Raw genomic sequence first — 18254 nt, 5'->3', positions numbered from 1 at the left:
CATGACAGAGAGGGTTCCCATGTTATAAAGATATAAATGTGATTGTAACTAACTGCTAAACTTTAGGCCAGAAAAACAGACCATCAATTTTAAATTAATTGTTTTCAGAAGAATAATGAAATCTAACCATTATAAACTTTTGTCTGGCCCTTGTATGCTTATTTTTGTTGGCTCACTTCAATAAATTGGAAAAAAGTAGTTATATTGCACTTTTAAAGCAATGCAGCACAGTACAGTGCCACACAAATAACAACATTTGTCTATTCTTTTTTTTCCAATAAATACCAATAATGTTAAGTTGAAAGGTTATTATTGCATATCGTGTTGTTACATTATTGTGATTTATCTTTAATTTCACTGAAGGAAGAGTAAGCAGAAGTGATGAGAGTATAAGAGTTATATATGATTTTATGTTGATTGGTGTGAACTTCTTATTAAGAACCCAATCTTACCTTAATTAAAAATGTATGCTCCCCAGCATTATTAGTAATTTCAACAATATCACTGACTTATAATTTCCCAATTTTTTATACTCACTATCATGCTCACCTTCGTTTTGTCCTATTCTTTGCCAATCTTGCTCTTTCACTTCCAGTGATTTATTTTAAGTTTGTAAGTGTTGCCAAATAGTAGGGGGGTTGTACTTACCAGTTTTACTAGAGAACATGGTTGCCCTTCTGAAAATTAATTTTCTGGGTCTGCTAAGGAGCTTAGTAGAAGGAGAACTGAAATTACTTCTGAAATAATCTTGGCCAATAGCATTAGGAGTACCTTACAATAAAACAAATGCCTTTCAGTGAGCACACTTGAAATTTTATCAAGGAGAAGGAAACCATAGATTTTTTTATCTGCAGAGCACTAAATTTTAGCTTATTGGTCTTGTGAACTCAAAATTTGGAAAGAAGTATTTCTTTAACCGTAATAAATTTAGTAATCTACAAGAGTTTATGAATTACTACAAATTACTGCAAATAATTAGTCAGTAAAAGTAGTGATGCTACATACTAAAACTATTTTTATTGTTGCTTCTTTTAGTGTCAGTTGTGATAATGACAACTGAAGTTGGTTCAGAGACCGAAGTAAAGAAGGATTCTGAGCAACTGGGACCACACAAAGCCAAGGACAGGCCTGAGGAAGCATCAGAGACTCCAGGAGATCAAAAGTCCAGGGAAACATCCTCTGGAGAGGCTCAAGATTCTTCTGTCCCAGCACCAACTAGCAAAAGTAGTCCAAGTAGCCAGAAGAAGGAAAAATCTTCACCTGAAAGCAAGGGTATTTCTCGTTTCCTTCCCCCTTGGCTTAAGAAACAAAAGTCATACACCTTGGCAGAGCCCAAAGATGAGCCCAAGAAGAGGGCCACGGGGGAAGAGCAAGTAGTTGAAGAAAGTGAAAGCCAGGCACTAGAGGGGGTGGCTCAGCCAAGAAAGAGCTTGGAAGAAGCAACTGAAAACCGGCAGAATGCTAAAGCAGATGACAAAGAAAAACACTCAGTTAGCAGTGCTGAAATACAGGTACGTGTGGGAAGGCTCATAGGCACTTTGGTGTAATTTCAATGAAATCTGATTAATGAATTATGTAATTCATGTAAAGCTTTGTTAGGATCATATTGGGGAAAAAAATGACAGCTATTCCAGTTGCTAGGTTCCAGTTCTGCTTTTTGTGAAGCTGAATGTCAGCTCTTAACATTAATATTCTAGGGTGGCACACAGAGAATGTTTTGTATGAGGAGGGGCTGGTACAGTTGACACTGGTCACTGAGGAATAGGAGGAAGGGGAATCTTACCAGTAGGTATTAATACCTGAAAGGATGGAATGCAGAGTAGCCAGACCCTTCTCAGTGGTATGCAGTTAGATGACAAAAGGCAAGGGACCCAAATTAAACCCATGAAATTACATCTCAAAACACAAGAAAATATTTTTTACTCTGATGGTGATGGGACCTTTCCTTGGCAAGGGACGTGGCCAGGTGGTGGTAGTGCAGATGATTGGCCTCCTGGGGTGGTAAAGGTCTGTGTCAGACATTCAAACAGATCAACCAGAGATATTGTGGAGTGTTCCCCTGTGAAAATATCCAAAACCCAACTGGATATGGTCCTGGGCAAATTGCCCTCTGTGACCCTAGGGGCATTGGACTAGATCTCAAGAGATCCCTTCCAGCCTCCACCATTCTATGATTCTGTATCACTTGACTTTCATAAACACTGGGGTTTAGTTTAGTATAATTCCTGGAGATTCTTAATAAATTTGTTTCTCTTTGGAAGAAAGCCAGTACTAAAAAAAAGCAAACCTCATTTCAAGGAAAGTGAAAAAGAGGCACCTTTTCTGGTTTGAGAGCAAGAATATCTGGTCCCTAAAATAAGACCCTAATGCTTATGCTGGTTATTGTGATTCTAGTATGTGCATAACTTTAATGAATGGTTACTGTCTTATTTATTAGTAGCTTATAAAAAGAATGAACAAGTTTAAAATATACTCCTTTCTGAGTTTAACTGTATTTTATATAGCCTTCCAAAGAAGATGGTAAAGAAACAGAAGTAGAGGAAGTGGCAGAGAAAAAGGAAGAAAGCCAAGAAGAAAAAAGGGAGACAAAAGAAGTGCAGACAGCTGAAATTAAAATAGATAACATTCCTCAGAAGTCTCCAAAGAAAATCAAAACTGTGCAGTGTAAGGTGATGCTTCTGGATGGCACGGAATACATCTGTGACCTAGAGGTAAGGACTAAGTTAATGTTCCAGCTTAAAATTCCATCTTTAAAACTGTATCAGTTTATTCTTAAAAATCCCCTCTGCAGTACACTAGCTGTTATTTCACAGCTCAAACTTGATTATTTTTCTAAAACATTAAGGTTTTCCTGAAGGCAGTGGGACATGTGCTAATAAAGTTTTCTTGAGTTCATTAATTTTTTTAAAGTTATCTCAGCTGGAGATAAATTTAAACTTTTTAAACTTTAAAGTTTAAAATAAATTTTCTTCAGAAAGAAAAATTCCATTACAGCTATAAAACACATATTTATATTCCAAGTTCTGTTCTAGTTCCACATTTTCACAAAAATTGACTGCAGGGTAGTAACCTTGGAGTAGTTGTTGGTTTGGGATTTTTTTTCCACATAAATCAGGATGTTTAAATCTGAATGGCATCTCTGTTTTAATTAAAGTCTACACAAGTTTTATCTTCCTGAGCTTTTTCCCCATTCTAAAATGAGACTTAAATTAAGTGGTGGCTTACCACAGATCTTAGAATATACCATTTTGTATTTATAACTGCAGTATTTTAAGTCTGTCATGATCCAGTTAAGTCATTTGCCAAGAAACAAGTTTTCTCATTATTTGCAGTAAGAGTTTCCTGTAAGAACAATAATAAAAGTAATTTAAGAGGGGAAAAAAGTCATGAAGAAACAATTTGTTTTATATGTTCATTTGAATTATTTATAGGACATGAGCAGTGCTGACTGCAATTTTCTGGATGAATGTGTGTTCTTAAACACATGTAGAGTTTTTTATGCTCTACTACCATATCAAAATACTTAAAGTCTCAGAAAGCTTTATCAACTGATAACTGAAATTTCAGTTTGTGCTTTCTGCAAAAGATCCTAGTAGATTTCTGATACTCCTTTTTAGTCTTTGTTCAATATTTAGTGTTTGGGTAAATGTTGGTTTATTTCTGCTTTTACAAAGTTACTGAAATGATACAAGAGTTATTAAAAAGCAAAAAAACAAAATTTTTGCAGGCAAAGTCCAGTTTATCTTGCTTGACTTTCAAGTAAATCAGGTTTTAGTTTTGGGCAATTGTCATGATTTTCACATTCCTGATGCCTCTTCCAGTTTACTATGGATTGTAGACCACCTTCTTTATATTTAAAATATATATACTTGCTAATGGCAAAGTAAAACTGAAAAACACCTTGTTTTCATTACTGTTATTTGATGGCTTTTGGTAAAACCCTGTCTTTTTCTAATAGCCATTCTAAACCTTCATGGTAATCAGTAATAAAATCTAAGCTAATATACTACTGGGGATTTTTCTGTTTGACTTGCAATCCTATTCCTTTTTTCTTTTAGAACTGCATCAATTTGTATTCACATAAACTAAAAGGAGCGTGAAAGAAAATAAAATATGAAAATCAAACCTCATTAATTTAGTCTCTGTTAAATTTTGCCAGTTGTTCATTCCTACTGTATGTGTGTTTATATAAGGCAGTAGCTGGGAACAGGCATAAGAGGAAGGAAAGCCATGATAAAGTAGTTTCAATGTCAGCAAACAGATCAAGGCTGATCAGGATTTGCAGCAGTAACTAAATATGGAGCGTTTTATGTATATATACGGAGTAGATATAATATTATGCAATTAATTAGTCACAGTGGTGACTCATAATATGAGAACTTAATACTTGAGTTCAGCTATTGTGTACCTTAGATTCACTAAAATCTAAATAGAAAATCTTGAATTAATAGTAATGCTTTGTTTTTTAAAAAATAAGTGTTGATGCCTTATTCTTAGAGCATAAGCTGTTTCAGTCAGAAAAACTTTACTCTTTCAGCTTGAGTATGTTCTAATTAGCAAATGGTTAATGGCAAAAGCTTGGAGATGTGATTTGGAAACTAATGGAAAAAGGGACGGTTATGGTTACATGTGGAAACATTTGAGATGGAGAGACAAGTCCCATGAGACTTTATAGAATACACCCACCAGTACTCAGTGAGCTGGCTGATGTTCCTTCAAGGCCAAACTTGACCATATTGGAAATGTCCCAGCAGTTAGGGAAACTTCCTGGGATTTTCTTTTTTGGGGGAGGGGAAGCAAATGTCATTCCTATTTTCAAGAAACTTTTTTTAAATGCCATCTTAGGTTCTTAAAATTCATCGGTTTTTGTATGTCCCTTTTAGCCAATATGGTTAGATCTCACTTATTTTTGCTTGTAGGAAAAAGCAGTTGCATAAAATCTCACTGTTTGTTATGGTTGTCCAAGTACCTGTTTTACCCTGTTATGGGTTATTGTTTTTATTTTTTTTGTTTCTTTTTTTGGGGGTTTTGGGGTTTTTTTTGGGATTTTTTTGTTTTGTTTTGTTTTTGGTTTGGTTTTTTAGGCTTTTAAGATAACTCCCTAAGAAATTGAGATCTCTTAGGCTTGTTCTGCACTTGTACAATTACAAGCCTGCACTTTAAGACTTGATACTGTCTGCAAGGGCAGATGAGTTCAGGTATAATATCCCTAGCATTTCCTATTAACAGATTCTAAAATGGCAGCTCTTTTGTTACTGCTCATTGAATTCCATGATATATGCCAGTTGTTTAGTCTGACACCTCTTTCTTAATTTCCTTCTGTTTTCCCTTCTTTTAAAAAGCAGTATCTAGATTGAGATGCTAGACGAAAAATTCTGATAGGTTTTTTTTCTTTATTTCCATTCTGCGTTCTGTCCAACCTGTTCATAATTTTTCCTGAGAGAACAGAATATCCACTGACAATAGTCTGTGTGCTTAGGAAGAAATGCCATTTCAGTAGACCAGAAACTGCTCTCTAAACTCCTGTCCACGTGATAGTTAGATTTCTATCCTGCTTATATTCCCTTTTGCTTTGTGAGCTTAATTTAGTTTTAGACATATTTGTGGTTATGTTTCTTCAGCTCCAGTGATTTAAAACATTTCAACATACTTAATTTTTCATAACATGATTTTGAATAGGGAAAGAAGGAAACATTGTTTCATATAATGTCTTGTACAAAACCCAGTTTTTGCACATACACAACCACTCCCTCCCCCACTTTCCATTCCACTCCAACACTGAAGCTGATTTTGTTTCTTATTTTGCAAAGTAACATTTGGTCCATATTAAATTAGAATAATTTCTCAGAGATGACTGAAACACGTTTTTATTCAAGCTTAAAAAATTGATATTTCAATTCAGGAAAATATTGGTGAGCTTTTCCAGAATATGTAAAACAGTTGTATTAGAAAAGAGAGGGCTGCAGTTTTTGCTTAAGGTTGGTGTTTAATGACAGTTCATCTGGAATTAGCTTTTTAAAAAATGTATCATCTCTGAGACTTAGATTAGGCAGCAAAAGCTCTGTAGAGATTTTTCTGAACCAAGCTCTCCATGCTCCACTAAACATTTCTAGAAATTTAATGTTTACCAAGTGACAAGTGGATATCCTAACTTGCTGTAAATTGAGTTCAGCTATATTGTGAAACATTTCAGTTCCATAGTATGAAGCTGAGACAGACAGAGGGATTAGTTTAAGTGAATTGGTGAAGTCCTGTAATTGTAATGTGGCTGAAGCAAATTTGTGTCTGTTGACATTCTTGTTTTCTGTCCTGGCTACCACAGATTGGGTTTTGTAATAATAGCCTTTATATTCTGAAGCATCTTCTTCTCTCGGTATGGCAAGATCCCCTGTAAGCAAGAGGTTAATGCTGCATTATTGTCAGCTGAAAAAGAAACAGGTTTTTTTTTTTTTGTTTTTTTTTGGTACTCTGGAATCTTCAGATGGGAGTTTTTTGAGCAAATATATGTAAGAAATGGAATATATATGTACTGTTTAAGAAAAAAATTACAAACCAGCAAAAATTTCTATCCAGTTTAGTGCTTAATTATAGCACTACAAATTTGCATTAGGTGTATTTTGTTCTAACTGGAACTAGATCAGTTTATTTTGAATGAATTAGGTACATGTGCAAACTTAGCATCTATTATGTTAATAAAAAAGGGATTTACTACAATTTAAAGTCTAGTTAATATGAAATTGCTGTAACTTCTGCCTACTGAGACATTTCTGTACTGAGTTAAAGCACCTCTTGTAAAAAAGAAGTATATGTGACATACATGTTGCATTGAGAAATATATCAGAGTGAACAAAAACTGGTTTCTGTGACAAAATATTCTGAAAATGAATTCCTGTGGTGAGTGGTACAGAATAGAAACAGGTGGGAGGTGCTCAGTTGGGAAGAATATAGCTTTAATATGTTGAGATAGTATACTTATATATGAAATTGTGGGGAAAAAAGGAAAGTTCACTCCTGGTGAATTAGCATGTTTTTAATGGGATATTAAAATATCTTTTCAAATGACTAATTTGATGCTGTTCTTCCATAGTTCAGAATTTATTAAATTTTGCTGTAGGAGTACAGGTACCTTTGAATCTTTCTTTGTTTCTTTGCCGCTTGGGTTTTACATATTGGTAATTTAAGTTCTTTTTTGCAGCCACCTAGTATTATTTGACAGTGGAGTTATTTCTTCTGGCTTGTTTTTGCATGTCTTTCCCATTGCCCCAGGCGTGCCTGACATGGTTGATCTTTAGATTTCAGTATAAAGAAAATCTCAGATGTTTGTCTTTTTTGATGTTACTTTGTAAATTGATTTATCATCTCTGAGTGTCATCTATTCTTTTCCCTGAGAACTCTTTATTTTGCCTTAGTAGATCTTCTGAGTGATGTGAACTTGACAGTTTGAACTTAAAGTGAATAATTCTTTATCTGTGGAACTGTTTGAGCAGATACTTCAGTTTCTTTTGTGATTATTTCTTTTTATTTCTCACCTGTCTTTGTACTTTCATTACTTTTGAAGATGCAAATTTGAAGGACCTGGTTTGTAATGTTTCTGGAGTATAGCTTCTCCAAATATCCTTGTCTGAATGCCAGTGTAGATGCAACACCTGAGGTAATCCACTGTTGCCTAGAGAAGTCCACGACTTGAGAGCTAAACCTTGTTCATCAGTTCTTTGTAATTTGCAATTCTCACTGTAGTGTTTTGTGGTTTTTCGTCTTTCCCAGAAATGAACTGCATTCAGTTCACCAATGCAGAGATGCTGATTTTAATCTTTCACGGTTGATAAAATGTGGTCTGTAAATAATTACTCTGCATCTTGGCTACTTGCTCTGGGGAATTAAAATTTGAGTGGGAGTAGTGTTACGAACATTTATACCAGCCACTCTTCAAACTTGCTTTATATTGTTATTTTGGAACCTGTAAAGTTTTATAAGGCAGCAAAATATCCTCCATTACAATATTATATTAAATTCCTTTAACTCTTTAACTTTAGTATTTTAGTTCCTGAAGTCCATTGGTTCCATATTAATATAATAGATTGATTTTCTCTGCTCTGTTGCTTTAAAGGAATCTTCTGAAATAAATCACAAAATAATATTGCACGCAAGTACTTTACTAAACAACAGGAGTTACATGTACACCAATGTGCATTCATAGAGCATGAGCAATTAATTTAATTATTTTAAGCTTAAAACTATTGTAACTCTTAAAGATAACACCTACTTAGCCTCAGAATCTTCGGAGTAATATGTGAATACCTGGAGAGATGGAAAGAGGAAGAAGCTATTGTTGAATAGTTCTGGAAGAGCATGACTTAAAACAACTTTCCCAGCTGTGAATTGTTAAAAAACTTGCAGTTTCCTTTCATTACTTTAAAGAGAGTTAAAGGAATAACAGCCTGTAAGTTTATCACAGACAGTTCTCAAGGTACTGAGGATGAAAGTTAATGAGTAGTATTTGCCAAAGACTGTGACTGAGCATTTGTGTTTGCTTGAAATGACAAAACCATATTAAAGGATAAAATGACCTTTGTTCATGATTCAATAGTGTAATATTTGAGATGTAATGGCAGCTGAGTTTTAATAGCTTGAATGTGCAGACTATTGGAATATTTAAGACTTAATTTTTAGGAGCAGTTTTAATTTTTTTAACACAGTGCAAATGATGTAATTTTGACCTACTCATTTCCTGATAATTGATCTCTGTGGGAGGTATAAATTACTAATATGTTACTGTGAACTACGTGTATCTCTTGCTTTTGTGGAGGAAATAAACTTGCTTTTTTTCATCTCACTCTGTGGTTTTGTAGAGAGTTGTGAAGAAATTCTGTCACTGAATTTGGGATCTGCAGTAAAGACTAGTTTAGATTTTCTGTTTGAAATATAAACTGTGTTTTAGTAGAGAATAACACAGTTCAAAGAAACAAAAAGAAGTGCTAAGTGCATAGTGATTGCTAGTTAGAAGCAAATGAAGATGCTATTGGGTTTGTTTACTGCATTCAGTCAGTGGTCTAATTAAACATTTATGACAAAAGGCATTTAAAGGATGCCAGCACTGACCGTATTTTATGCACGTATGAACAAGTGAAATATATCAGAGTTGACACAGACTCTATGGTTACTTACAGTTTGCTAATACAAAGTAAAAATATGTTTGCTCAATGTACAATTAAGATCAGTCTTTAACCCTGAATTAAGAAAACTCTGAATGAAGCTGATATGGAACAGATGTTTAATTGTAGCTGAGTTTTGATTTGCAAATCTTTTTCTGACTGCTCAGATGTCTAGTCTAGGTTTATTCAAGCACTAAGTGGTCTGTTTAAAGTATGACATCTTTTATTTAGAAAAAGGAAAATAGGGATGATGTTAAATTTGACACATTCTTAAAATATTTGTCTAGGTTCAACAGACACCACTGAAAGTAGTGTTTATGAGTGAAGTCATCTCAGTCCCTGGGGATTTTTGCCTTCCTCTGCACCATTGAGCACGGCTCCTTGCCAAGGGCTCCTATGGGCCATTCTGCCTGTGTTCTCTCCTGCTGCTTTTGTGCCTCCAAGGCACCACTCATGCCCTTCCTCTCTGCCTTTCTTTGCCACTCCAAGTTTGTAGCAGGAGTGAACTCCTGTATTCCCTTGGTTTGGTTTTCCCCAGGGTTCTTGTTTGTACAAGGCACTCTGCTTTGCTGCAGCATCAGCAGCTGGCACTTTTCAGCTCTCCCTGCATGAAATACAAGTGCAGGCCAGTCATGAGAGCACTTTTCATGCATCACTAGCCAAGAAGCACAGCAAAGCAATTTTTTGCAGCCAAAAAACATGCTTGTCAATGATATGCATCATACTTTTGAAAACAACCCAGGCTAGGCTGTTGCACATCTCCTCCTCTTTTGTGTGTGACCAGTACCAATCCTTATTCTTCAAGTCTCAGGCAACAGGGACTGCCTGGTTCATATTCCGGCTTCTCCTTTCTGTGGTCTTGCCTTTGCTAGACTGCAAAGGATGTTTTGATTTTTTAAACAAAACTGAGGAATGCTTTAGCCTGGGCCTGGCTACAGAATTGCGTTGTGTTAATGCCTGTGAGCATTGGCTCTTAAACTGATTCAAAAAAATAAAATTAATTTGAATCTTTTTTCCTCCTGTAAATATGTGTCTTTGAAAATGTTTTTGGAGCTGAAAAATCCTGGCATTTCAGGCAAATACCAGTCTCATAGTCAGCTTCTGGGTACTGCTCCTGTGCTGCCTGTAGACTCTGATGGGGTACTGTTGTTCTCAGATGTAATAAAATGTTTTATTACATTTCTCTTTATCTACATTTCTCGCCAAGGGAAATGGCTCAATCATTTCTAAAAATCAGTACAAGAAGAAAAAAAATCTCTTGGGAAATAATAGGTATTGAACACTTCAAAAAGTCACTCATTTTGGAAGCATGTCCTGCAGTCAGCTAAGGGTTTGATCTCTGAAGAGATAGGTGGAATTCTGCCGTTCTGTGGGAACCCAGATTAATTGAATGAACACAGGAAACTTAAAAACAGTACTTGCTGTAGGGAGCAATGAGGCCACCCCTCAGCCTCCTTTTCTCTAACATAGACAAGCCCAAAGTCCTAAGGCAGTCCTCATAGGACATTCCTTCCAGCCTTTTCCCCAGCTTTGTTATTGCCTTCTGGACATATTCAGGGCCCTTCACATCCTTCTTAATTTGTGGACCCCAGAACTGCTCACAGTACTCGAGGTGTGGCTGTACTAAAGGTTAGTGCAGCAGGATGATCACCTCTTTTGTCTGAATGGTTGAACATGGGGTTTGAGGCATCCCAGGATGGGATTTGCCCTCCTGGCTGCCCGGGCTCTCCCTGCTGGCTCACACTGAGCTGCTGCTGACCCGTGCTCCCAGATCCATTTCTGCAGGGCTGATCTCCAGCCACTCCTCTCCCAGTTTATACTTGTGCCCAGCGTTACTCTGTCCCAGGTACAGAATCTGGCATTTGCTAAATTTTAGGCCACTGACTGCCCTATGCTCTCTGATCGATCCCCATTGTTCTGTAGGGTTTCTCATCCCTTAAGGGAGTGAGTAGCACCTCCCCCACTTGAATATCACCAGCAAACTTGCTAATGGTGCATTCGACTCCTGCATCCCTATCACATATAAATGTATTGAACAGAACTGGTAGCTCTGAATGTTTATATTGCATCAGTAGTTGGCAGCTCTGATATAGCCAAACAGATCCATGATATCCTAATTCCCAGTTGCATAGAAATTTCCGTTGTGTATGTCAGCTGTAATTGCTTTGCTCTGGTTTGCGTTTTTTTTGAGAAGAACACAAAGGACAGAAAAATGCTACCTCTAGTTTTATGAGGTGGTTGCATTATGAGGTGGCATCTGCAGAGTCTAAATACAGGCTTGAAATTGGTACTAAAATAACCTTGGTTACATGTGTTCTTTTTATGTTCTCACTTAAAAGAAAGCATAACTTGGCAGTAATACAGAATACTGCTGATCTGGGTTTTAAACTGCTGGCTCTGTGAGCATCTCCTCACTTCTCAGCCTCTTGGTATAGCTAGGTTGAATGTGCTCCCCATCTTGTGGAAGCAAGGATGGACTTACACTTTTACTGATATTTCTGCATTATAATTTGGAACAGGAATATTTGTTATGCTGTAGACACATGTGTGTATATACAGATGTGTAAATGTGTACGTATGCATAGGTATAATAAGAATAGTGATTATAATTTACACATTGGTTGTGACTATCAGTTGACATCTGAAACACGTGATAGAAAATTAAACTGAATCAATTTTATAAAGTAACAAACTGTGCAAACCATGATTCTGTCTTCTTAAGAGTGCCCTGCTCTATTAAAATATTTCTAGCTTCTGAACTAACTGGATCACAACCGTTATCTTCAGTTCATGTTTAGAGACATTCTACTGGGAACATCAGTTTTTCCAGAAAAGTTACGTTATCATATAATTTAAACTGTGTAGTAATGCCTGTCCCCAAATGGCTTACAAAGAAATTGCACTTGAAAATTTTGGTTTTGCAAACTATATATTCTTTTAGATTTTTAAAACTATATCACTCTATCATTCTTTCTCTACACACACACACACACATATATATATATATATATATATATATATATGAAGTAACTCAGAGTCTTTCAATTCTGCAAGTAGGATCTTATAATGGAGACCATTGCTGGTACTGAGAGGCTTCTTATGCTTTTGAATCCATAACAGAGCTCTATAAATACTGGTTGCTGATGGTATAATGTCTTTTCATTTTGCTGCTATCTAGAATGTAGACTCACAAACTTGGGCTTTGTGACATGGTAGTGTTTTTCATTATGTGGAAGAACCATGAACTGACAAAAAGATGTTTAAAGATACAGTGGGCACTGCTTAGTGTATCCAAGTTCTTTGTTTATTATGACTTCCTAATAAGAAGCTGTTTAATATATTTTCAGTTATACTTGCAATATATTTCCTGTAGATTTGTCTGCTTTATGTTTCTAGATGTCAAAGACTTGATATTAACTGTGGGTTTTAGTATATAAACTTTATAAAAAAGCATCTGATTCCAGAGGTGGGCTTGATATGATAGCATATATTATTTTGCGCTAATCTATAGATTTCCTTTACTGAAATGTGTATAACTCCAACTTGCATTTGCAAGATATGATCACTGACCATTACGTCAACTTTGGAAAAAAATTGGTATCTATTACATGAATCTAAGATTCTTTGAACTCTCTCTTGCTTATATTTTTTCTGCTTTCAATTTACCGCTTTTCTATATTGGTGATTTTTCTTATTAAGCTGAAGGTGAAGCTGTCAAGAAAATTAATTGGTTACTTCAGATGCCTAGAGGAAGTAGTCATCTTTCTTGAGGAGTAAGATTTTTTGAAAGTACCAAACAGGCTCAAAATTCCCTGCTTCCCATTTCAGAAGTCACTCTGATTCTACTTTCTTGATTTAGCCTTGCTACTTGGGCTACTAAATGTGGTTGTTTTAGAATTTTGCTTCTGTGAAAGCTTTCTGATCTTCCTGAGTAGAATGGCTGCTGGACAATGTGATTTTGAATAAATCTCTGGATTCTGGGGGAATAAATCAACAATGCCTTCACTCTTTGCTCAGTGCATACCTTCTTTTCTCCCCTCTCCCTCTGGCCTTTGCCGAGCTGCGGGAGTGCCGGAATGGGGACCGTGGAGTGCTCTGCCACTGTCTGCGGGGACAATGGCCACAGTGTCACCCAGGCCTACACAGGGGCCGCTGATGGCGTTTCTGTGGAATGGCAGTGGCGTGTGGCATCTACTGAAATCTGTAGGATAAGCAAATGCAAAAATTCCTATAAGCTAGCAGGCCTTTGGAAAGGCCATATTGTGGCCTCTACGATAAATGCCACAAATAGCAGAGCTGTCATGAAGGAGTTGGTTCAAACTGGAGGCTGCATGCCAGTCATGGTCAGATTTGAACTGTGGAAAGAACTTCTCATCTTCCCACCCCTGAGCATGTGGTGTGAGCCATCTGCTCTAAATCTTTGTCTCCTGTCAGCAGGAGACAAAGATTTTCCTTAAAACCTGGCATACAGAAGAAGAGCCTGTTTTCATTACTGGCACTACAGACATGTTTACATTCCCAGTTTCAGGTACAAGAATCACAGAATGATGGAATGGTTTGGGTTGGGAGGTACCTTAAAGAACTTCTAGTTTTTAAACCCCCTGCTTAGGCCAGGACACCTTTCACCTGACCAGGTTGCTCAGAGCCCCATCCAAACTGGCCTTGAACATTTCCAGGGATGGGACATCCACAGCTTCACTGAGCAACCTGTTCCAGTGCCTCACCACCCTCACAAGAAAGGATTTCTTCCTAATACCTAATCTGCACCTACTCTCTTTAAAGCCATTACCTCTTGTCCTGTCACTACATAGCCTTTCCTTCCCTTCTCTCTTAAGCCCCCTTTAGATACTGGAAGGCTGCTGGAAAGGTCACAAGAAGAACAGATCAGACTTCAGTACTGACTGCCATTTGCTTCAGCTCTAGTAATACTGAGCTCACCAAGTGAGCTTGAAAGTGGCCATTTTAAAATGCTTTTTAGAAATATGGTAAAATGATGATCAGTCTTCAATTACTATATTTATAAAGCAGCAGACTATGATACGTAAACTAATCTCAAATAAAACCTTCAGGTTTTTTTCCTTTGTTACTGACTTCCAAAAATAATATTTTTAGGAAAAATAAACTTCTTGAAGATTTCTTGTTATTTATCTAATGAAATTTTGGGTACTGAGATTGCAGAAATACATGGATAGAAAGCAGCTATCTTATTTTCTGCCCCTTGAAACAAACCACTGTAGGATATAGACAACTATACATGTTGCATTATGTTCATCTTCTGCTTGCATGCTGCTTCTGCTGATCTGAGCATCAGCTCTTAGTGGTCTGCTTGTTCTTTTTGTCTTTTGAAGATAACACACTTTATTTTTCAGTACATTCATATAATGGGATTCATAAGTCACTGAGATGTATACCAAAACGATAAAAATGCTAAAGTTAGCATTGTAGAAACCATATTAATTTTTAGAAGATAATAGAGAAAAAGTGAGCTCAGAAAAAGAAGCCTTCTGCTGTTTAAAAAATAAAGATCCAGAAAAACCAAGACTATTTAGTGACACTTAATAGTGCAGAATATTTAAATTTTTCAGGTATTGAATTTTCCTTGTGTTGTTGTTGTTTCAGGGTTTTTTGATGTATTGAAAAAACATTGAAATTTCTCTATTTTTTTTTTCAAGGATATGTATAGATTTGAAATATGGTGAACAGTGTTTGTAAGAAAGCTTATAGTTTTATAATCTGCTGTGTGTATTTTTTAAGTTTTCCTGAATAATATCTTAATTAATAATAATACCTTAATTACAGGTACTTAATAACAGTACCTGTAATTAAGGACCTTACTGATTTACTTATCTTAATTTTCTCTTTTTTTTCTTTTTTTTTCTTCTTTTCCTACCCTCCCACCCCTCAGAAAAGAGCAAGAGGACAAGTGCTGTTTGACAAAGTATGTGAACACCTCAATTTACTGGAAAAGGACTATTTTGGGCTGTTGTTTTATGAGAATTCAGAGCAGAAGGTAAGCCTGTATGACGGTTTTGTTTTTCATCACTGTCACTCACTTCAATAGTTCAGTGAGGTATATTCTAGTAAATGTTTAGGATTCAAACACTTGAGTACATTTTGCTGCCTTTTCCCGTAGATGTGTAAGAATGCTTTGTTTGTGAACATGAAAGGAATCTAGCCCTTAAGTCTGTTACGACTACGCCTTTGACTTCATTATTAATTTTAAGTTTAAAGAAAATTTTTGGCCTTTGTAAAGAGGCTAAAACTGGTCCATCACTGGTATTGGATGCCAGTTTTACAAATGAATGGCATTTGAGATGACTGCATTTGAAAGGATTTCTTAAGTACCATTTGGTAACTTCCATCTTCTTTTGCACTTGCTTTTTTGTTGGGTGGTTGAGCATATCTAGATTGCTCAGCTGAAGAAAATCTTAAATTAGTCAGTGGCAAGTGCTCTATTAATTACCAAAACCCAATTTATCTTTTTAACATCTTAACATTTACAGTTTTGGGCTGGACTGCTTGTTGCTTCCTCCATGAACTAAAGATTTATGTGTTGTTATGTGTTGTCATTTTTTCTTCAGAAAAAATCAGATTAATAATTACAACGTGAAGCTGGAAAAATTGTATTTCTTTTTAATCTCTTTTTGTAGTAAAAGCATGATTACATCATACTGCATCTAAAAGTTATTGCTTTTTTTCTGTCATCTTCCTCTTAACACTATTTAAAAAAAAAATTAGTGTAATTTCATGATCTGAATAAATCTGAATTTCTGACAACTTCCATTCTGATAAAGCTCTTTTCTAGAGTTAGTTGCTTTGGTGCAAAGCTTTCTGTGCAGTATTGAGCAAAATACTCAATTCCTCTATATTAAAAATCCCCATATACAGAATGAGCTTGTTATATAATTACTTAGATATTTAATTTTTGTTCTTGATTTCAAAATCATTTCCAAATGTAAGAACTTCTTTGGTGTAACGATGAAGAACATCTCTGTTGATCTTCTAATTAATATAATAATCATATCTGTTATTTTCACTTGTTGCTTTATTTGTGCTTCTCACTATTGAAAAACTATACTCTATACACACAACAAAATAATATCAAACAGCAGTCTGATCTCTGGCAAGAGAGAAAAGGTCTAATACTAGACCTGAGATCCTTGACCTGTACCAGAAAATAGCCCACTGAGTAGATTCTAGGAGATAAAATAGGGAGCTTCAGGTTTTTGAAAGTTGAGCAAAAAAGTCTGGATTGGTGTAGGGTTATGTATTTTTTTTTTCCCTCCTCTTTTTTTTTTTTTCCTTTCCTCTAGTTAGACTAAGACTTTCTTGGTATTCTTCAGTCATTGGAATAGAGAAACTGAGGTCCACTCTTTAGAAAGACCCCATCTGTTTTTTCATATGTCTTTTTCCTTGGAGATACTAAAAACTTGGCTGGATATGAACCTGGGCAACCTGACCTAATTCAAACTGGCTCTTGAATCACACTTGGGCCAGTTATGTCCAGATGTCTCTTTCAGTGTGAATGAGTCCTTGAATTCCTTATCCATTGACTGTGAAGGTGGTACTCTAGCAACACTTATAAATATTTACATAAATTAAGATGCATTTACATAAACTGAGAAATATCTGATAATGGGGTCCTTATTCAAAAGTAGCATAGATCACTTCTCACCTGAGTTATGGACTGCACCAGGCTTGTATTTAAAAACTTCTGGAGAAATCTGGTTCTTTTTGTTATGAACACTAAACAACCTGGTGGTTGGTGGATTTTGTCTTCTTCATACCAATACATTCCTAGTGTTATTTGGAGAAACTAAAAAAACCTCTTTCCTAGCAAATTTATGTTTCACATCTCCTACTTTCTCAGAACTTTTGCTAGGTTTAGGGCCCCCTTTTTTGTTCACCTCTGTATTGAGTTACTTTTTAATTTTGGTACCAGATCTTTTTTTTTTTTCTGTTATGACTGTTCCCTTTTTAGATTAAAATGCCACAAATCCCTGCCCTCCAGGCCAGTCAGTACTAAATGCTGAATGATGTGTTTTTCCCATTCTTGTGCACTCATCACAGCCACCCATTTATGATCCAGCTGTTGAATGCGACGGCAGCTGTGGCACGTGGCAACTGAATGCCAGGCACTCTGTTGAATTAGAGCTGCTCCCCAATGCACCATCGGAGTACCATTGGAGGAGGAGTCCCATTAACTCTTCTCCATGGGCGTTCTGTGCAGCTGGGAGAGAAGTGATGGCTTCCAATCAGACTGATTTTTGTTAGCTTTAATACACATTTTAAAACTATTTAGGACAAATTAGTAATTAATGATTTCATTCATTTTTTGCAAATGTTAAATTTATTAGCCTGAAGTTTAGTTAGAGATTTCGTTGCATTGCACCCTCAGAAGTTCATGAATGCTCCATTCACACTGTAATTGGTCTGTAGAAGTGTTAGAAAGCTTCAGCTCTTATGTTTTGGGCACCAGCTGGAAATGCTGCTTTTCTGGATTTGTACAAAATACTATTGTACTGGTAGAGAACATTTTGTTCTTCGACAATACATTACTTTGTCTCATCTATAACCTTACCATTCACAAATTTAACAAATAGATTTCTGCCTACTGGAGCAAAGTAGTGTGTATACACTTTGTCTTTTGTTTTGAAAGACAGACCTGCCTATTTTGCATTAAGAGCTCTAATTTAGGGTAGATTCTTTTGTGGTGTTTGTTTTTATCCATGACAAAATGCACAGATGCAAAAAAAACCCCACCCCTGTAATTGTGCCTATAAATGGAATATAAGCATCTGATTTTATTTGACAGAGTAATGAAAGTTGGTGGCTAAGTCTGCTTCCAATAAGCTTATTTCAGGCATGGAAAAATCAGAAAATGAACTGTGTAACTTGTGTAAAGAAGGGATTGTTATTATCATCTTGCAGCGTAGTTTGTATTGTATGTTCTTTTCTCCTGCTTTGTAGTGATAAAAGATGAAGCACTGAAAGTATTATGTACTCAGAAATCCTACTTTTCTGTTGTAGTTTTTCCATGCCTCTATTTACTTGATGCTGTGTCTAAAATGTAAGGATTTAAGATACTTCTAGTTATTGGAG

At 36.0% G+C, this 18254-nt stretch overlaps 1 protein-coding gene across 5 annotated transcripts in view; it reads left to right on the top strand.

Moving 5' to 3' along the window:
- Positions 1-18254, top strand: part of EPB41L2 (erythrocyte membrane protein band 4.1 like 2) — a 103936-nt gene that overhangs the window by 46712 nt on the left and 38970 nt on the right. For all 5 annotated transcript variants that reach the window (XM_041470155.1, XM_041470152.1, XM_041470157.1 and 2 more), the window contains exons 3-5: positions 1036-1511; positions 2505-2711; positions 15058-15162. In XM_041470155.1, the coding sequence (XP_041326089.1) occupies positions 1050-1511; positions 2505-2711; positions 15058-15162 (774 nt within the window). In that variant the 5' untranslated portion in view covers positions 1036-1049. The remainder of the gene's footprint in view (positions 1-1035; positions 1512-2504; positions 2712-15057; positions 15163-18254) is intronic.

Source organism: Pyrgilauda ruficollis, unplaced genomic scaffold, assembly GCF_017590135.1.
Source record: "Pyrgilauda ruficollis isolate IOZ18807 unplaced genomic scaffold, ASM1759013v1 scaffold24, whole genome shotgun sequence".
Taxonomy (NCBI): Eukaryota; Metazoa; Chordata; class Aves; order Passeriformes; family Passeridae; genus Pyrgilauda; species Pyrgilauda ruficollis.
Note: the sequence above shows the minus strand (reverse complement) of the source record. Positions and strands in the feature narration are given on the sequence as shown.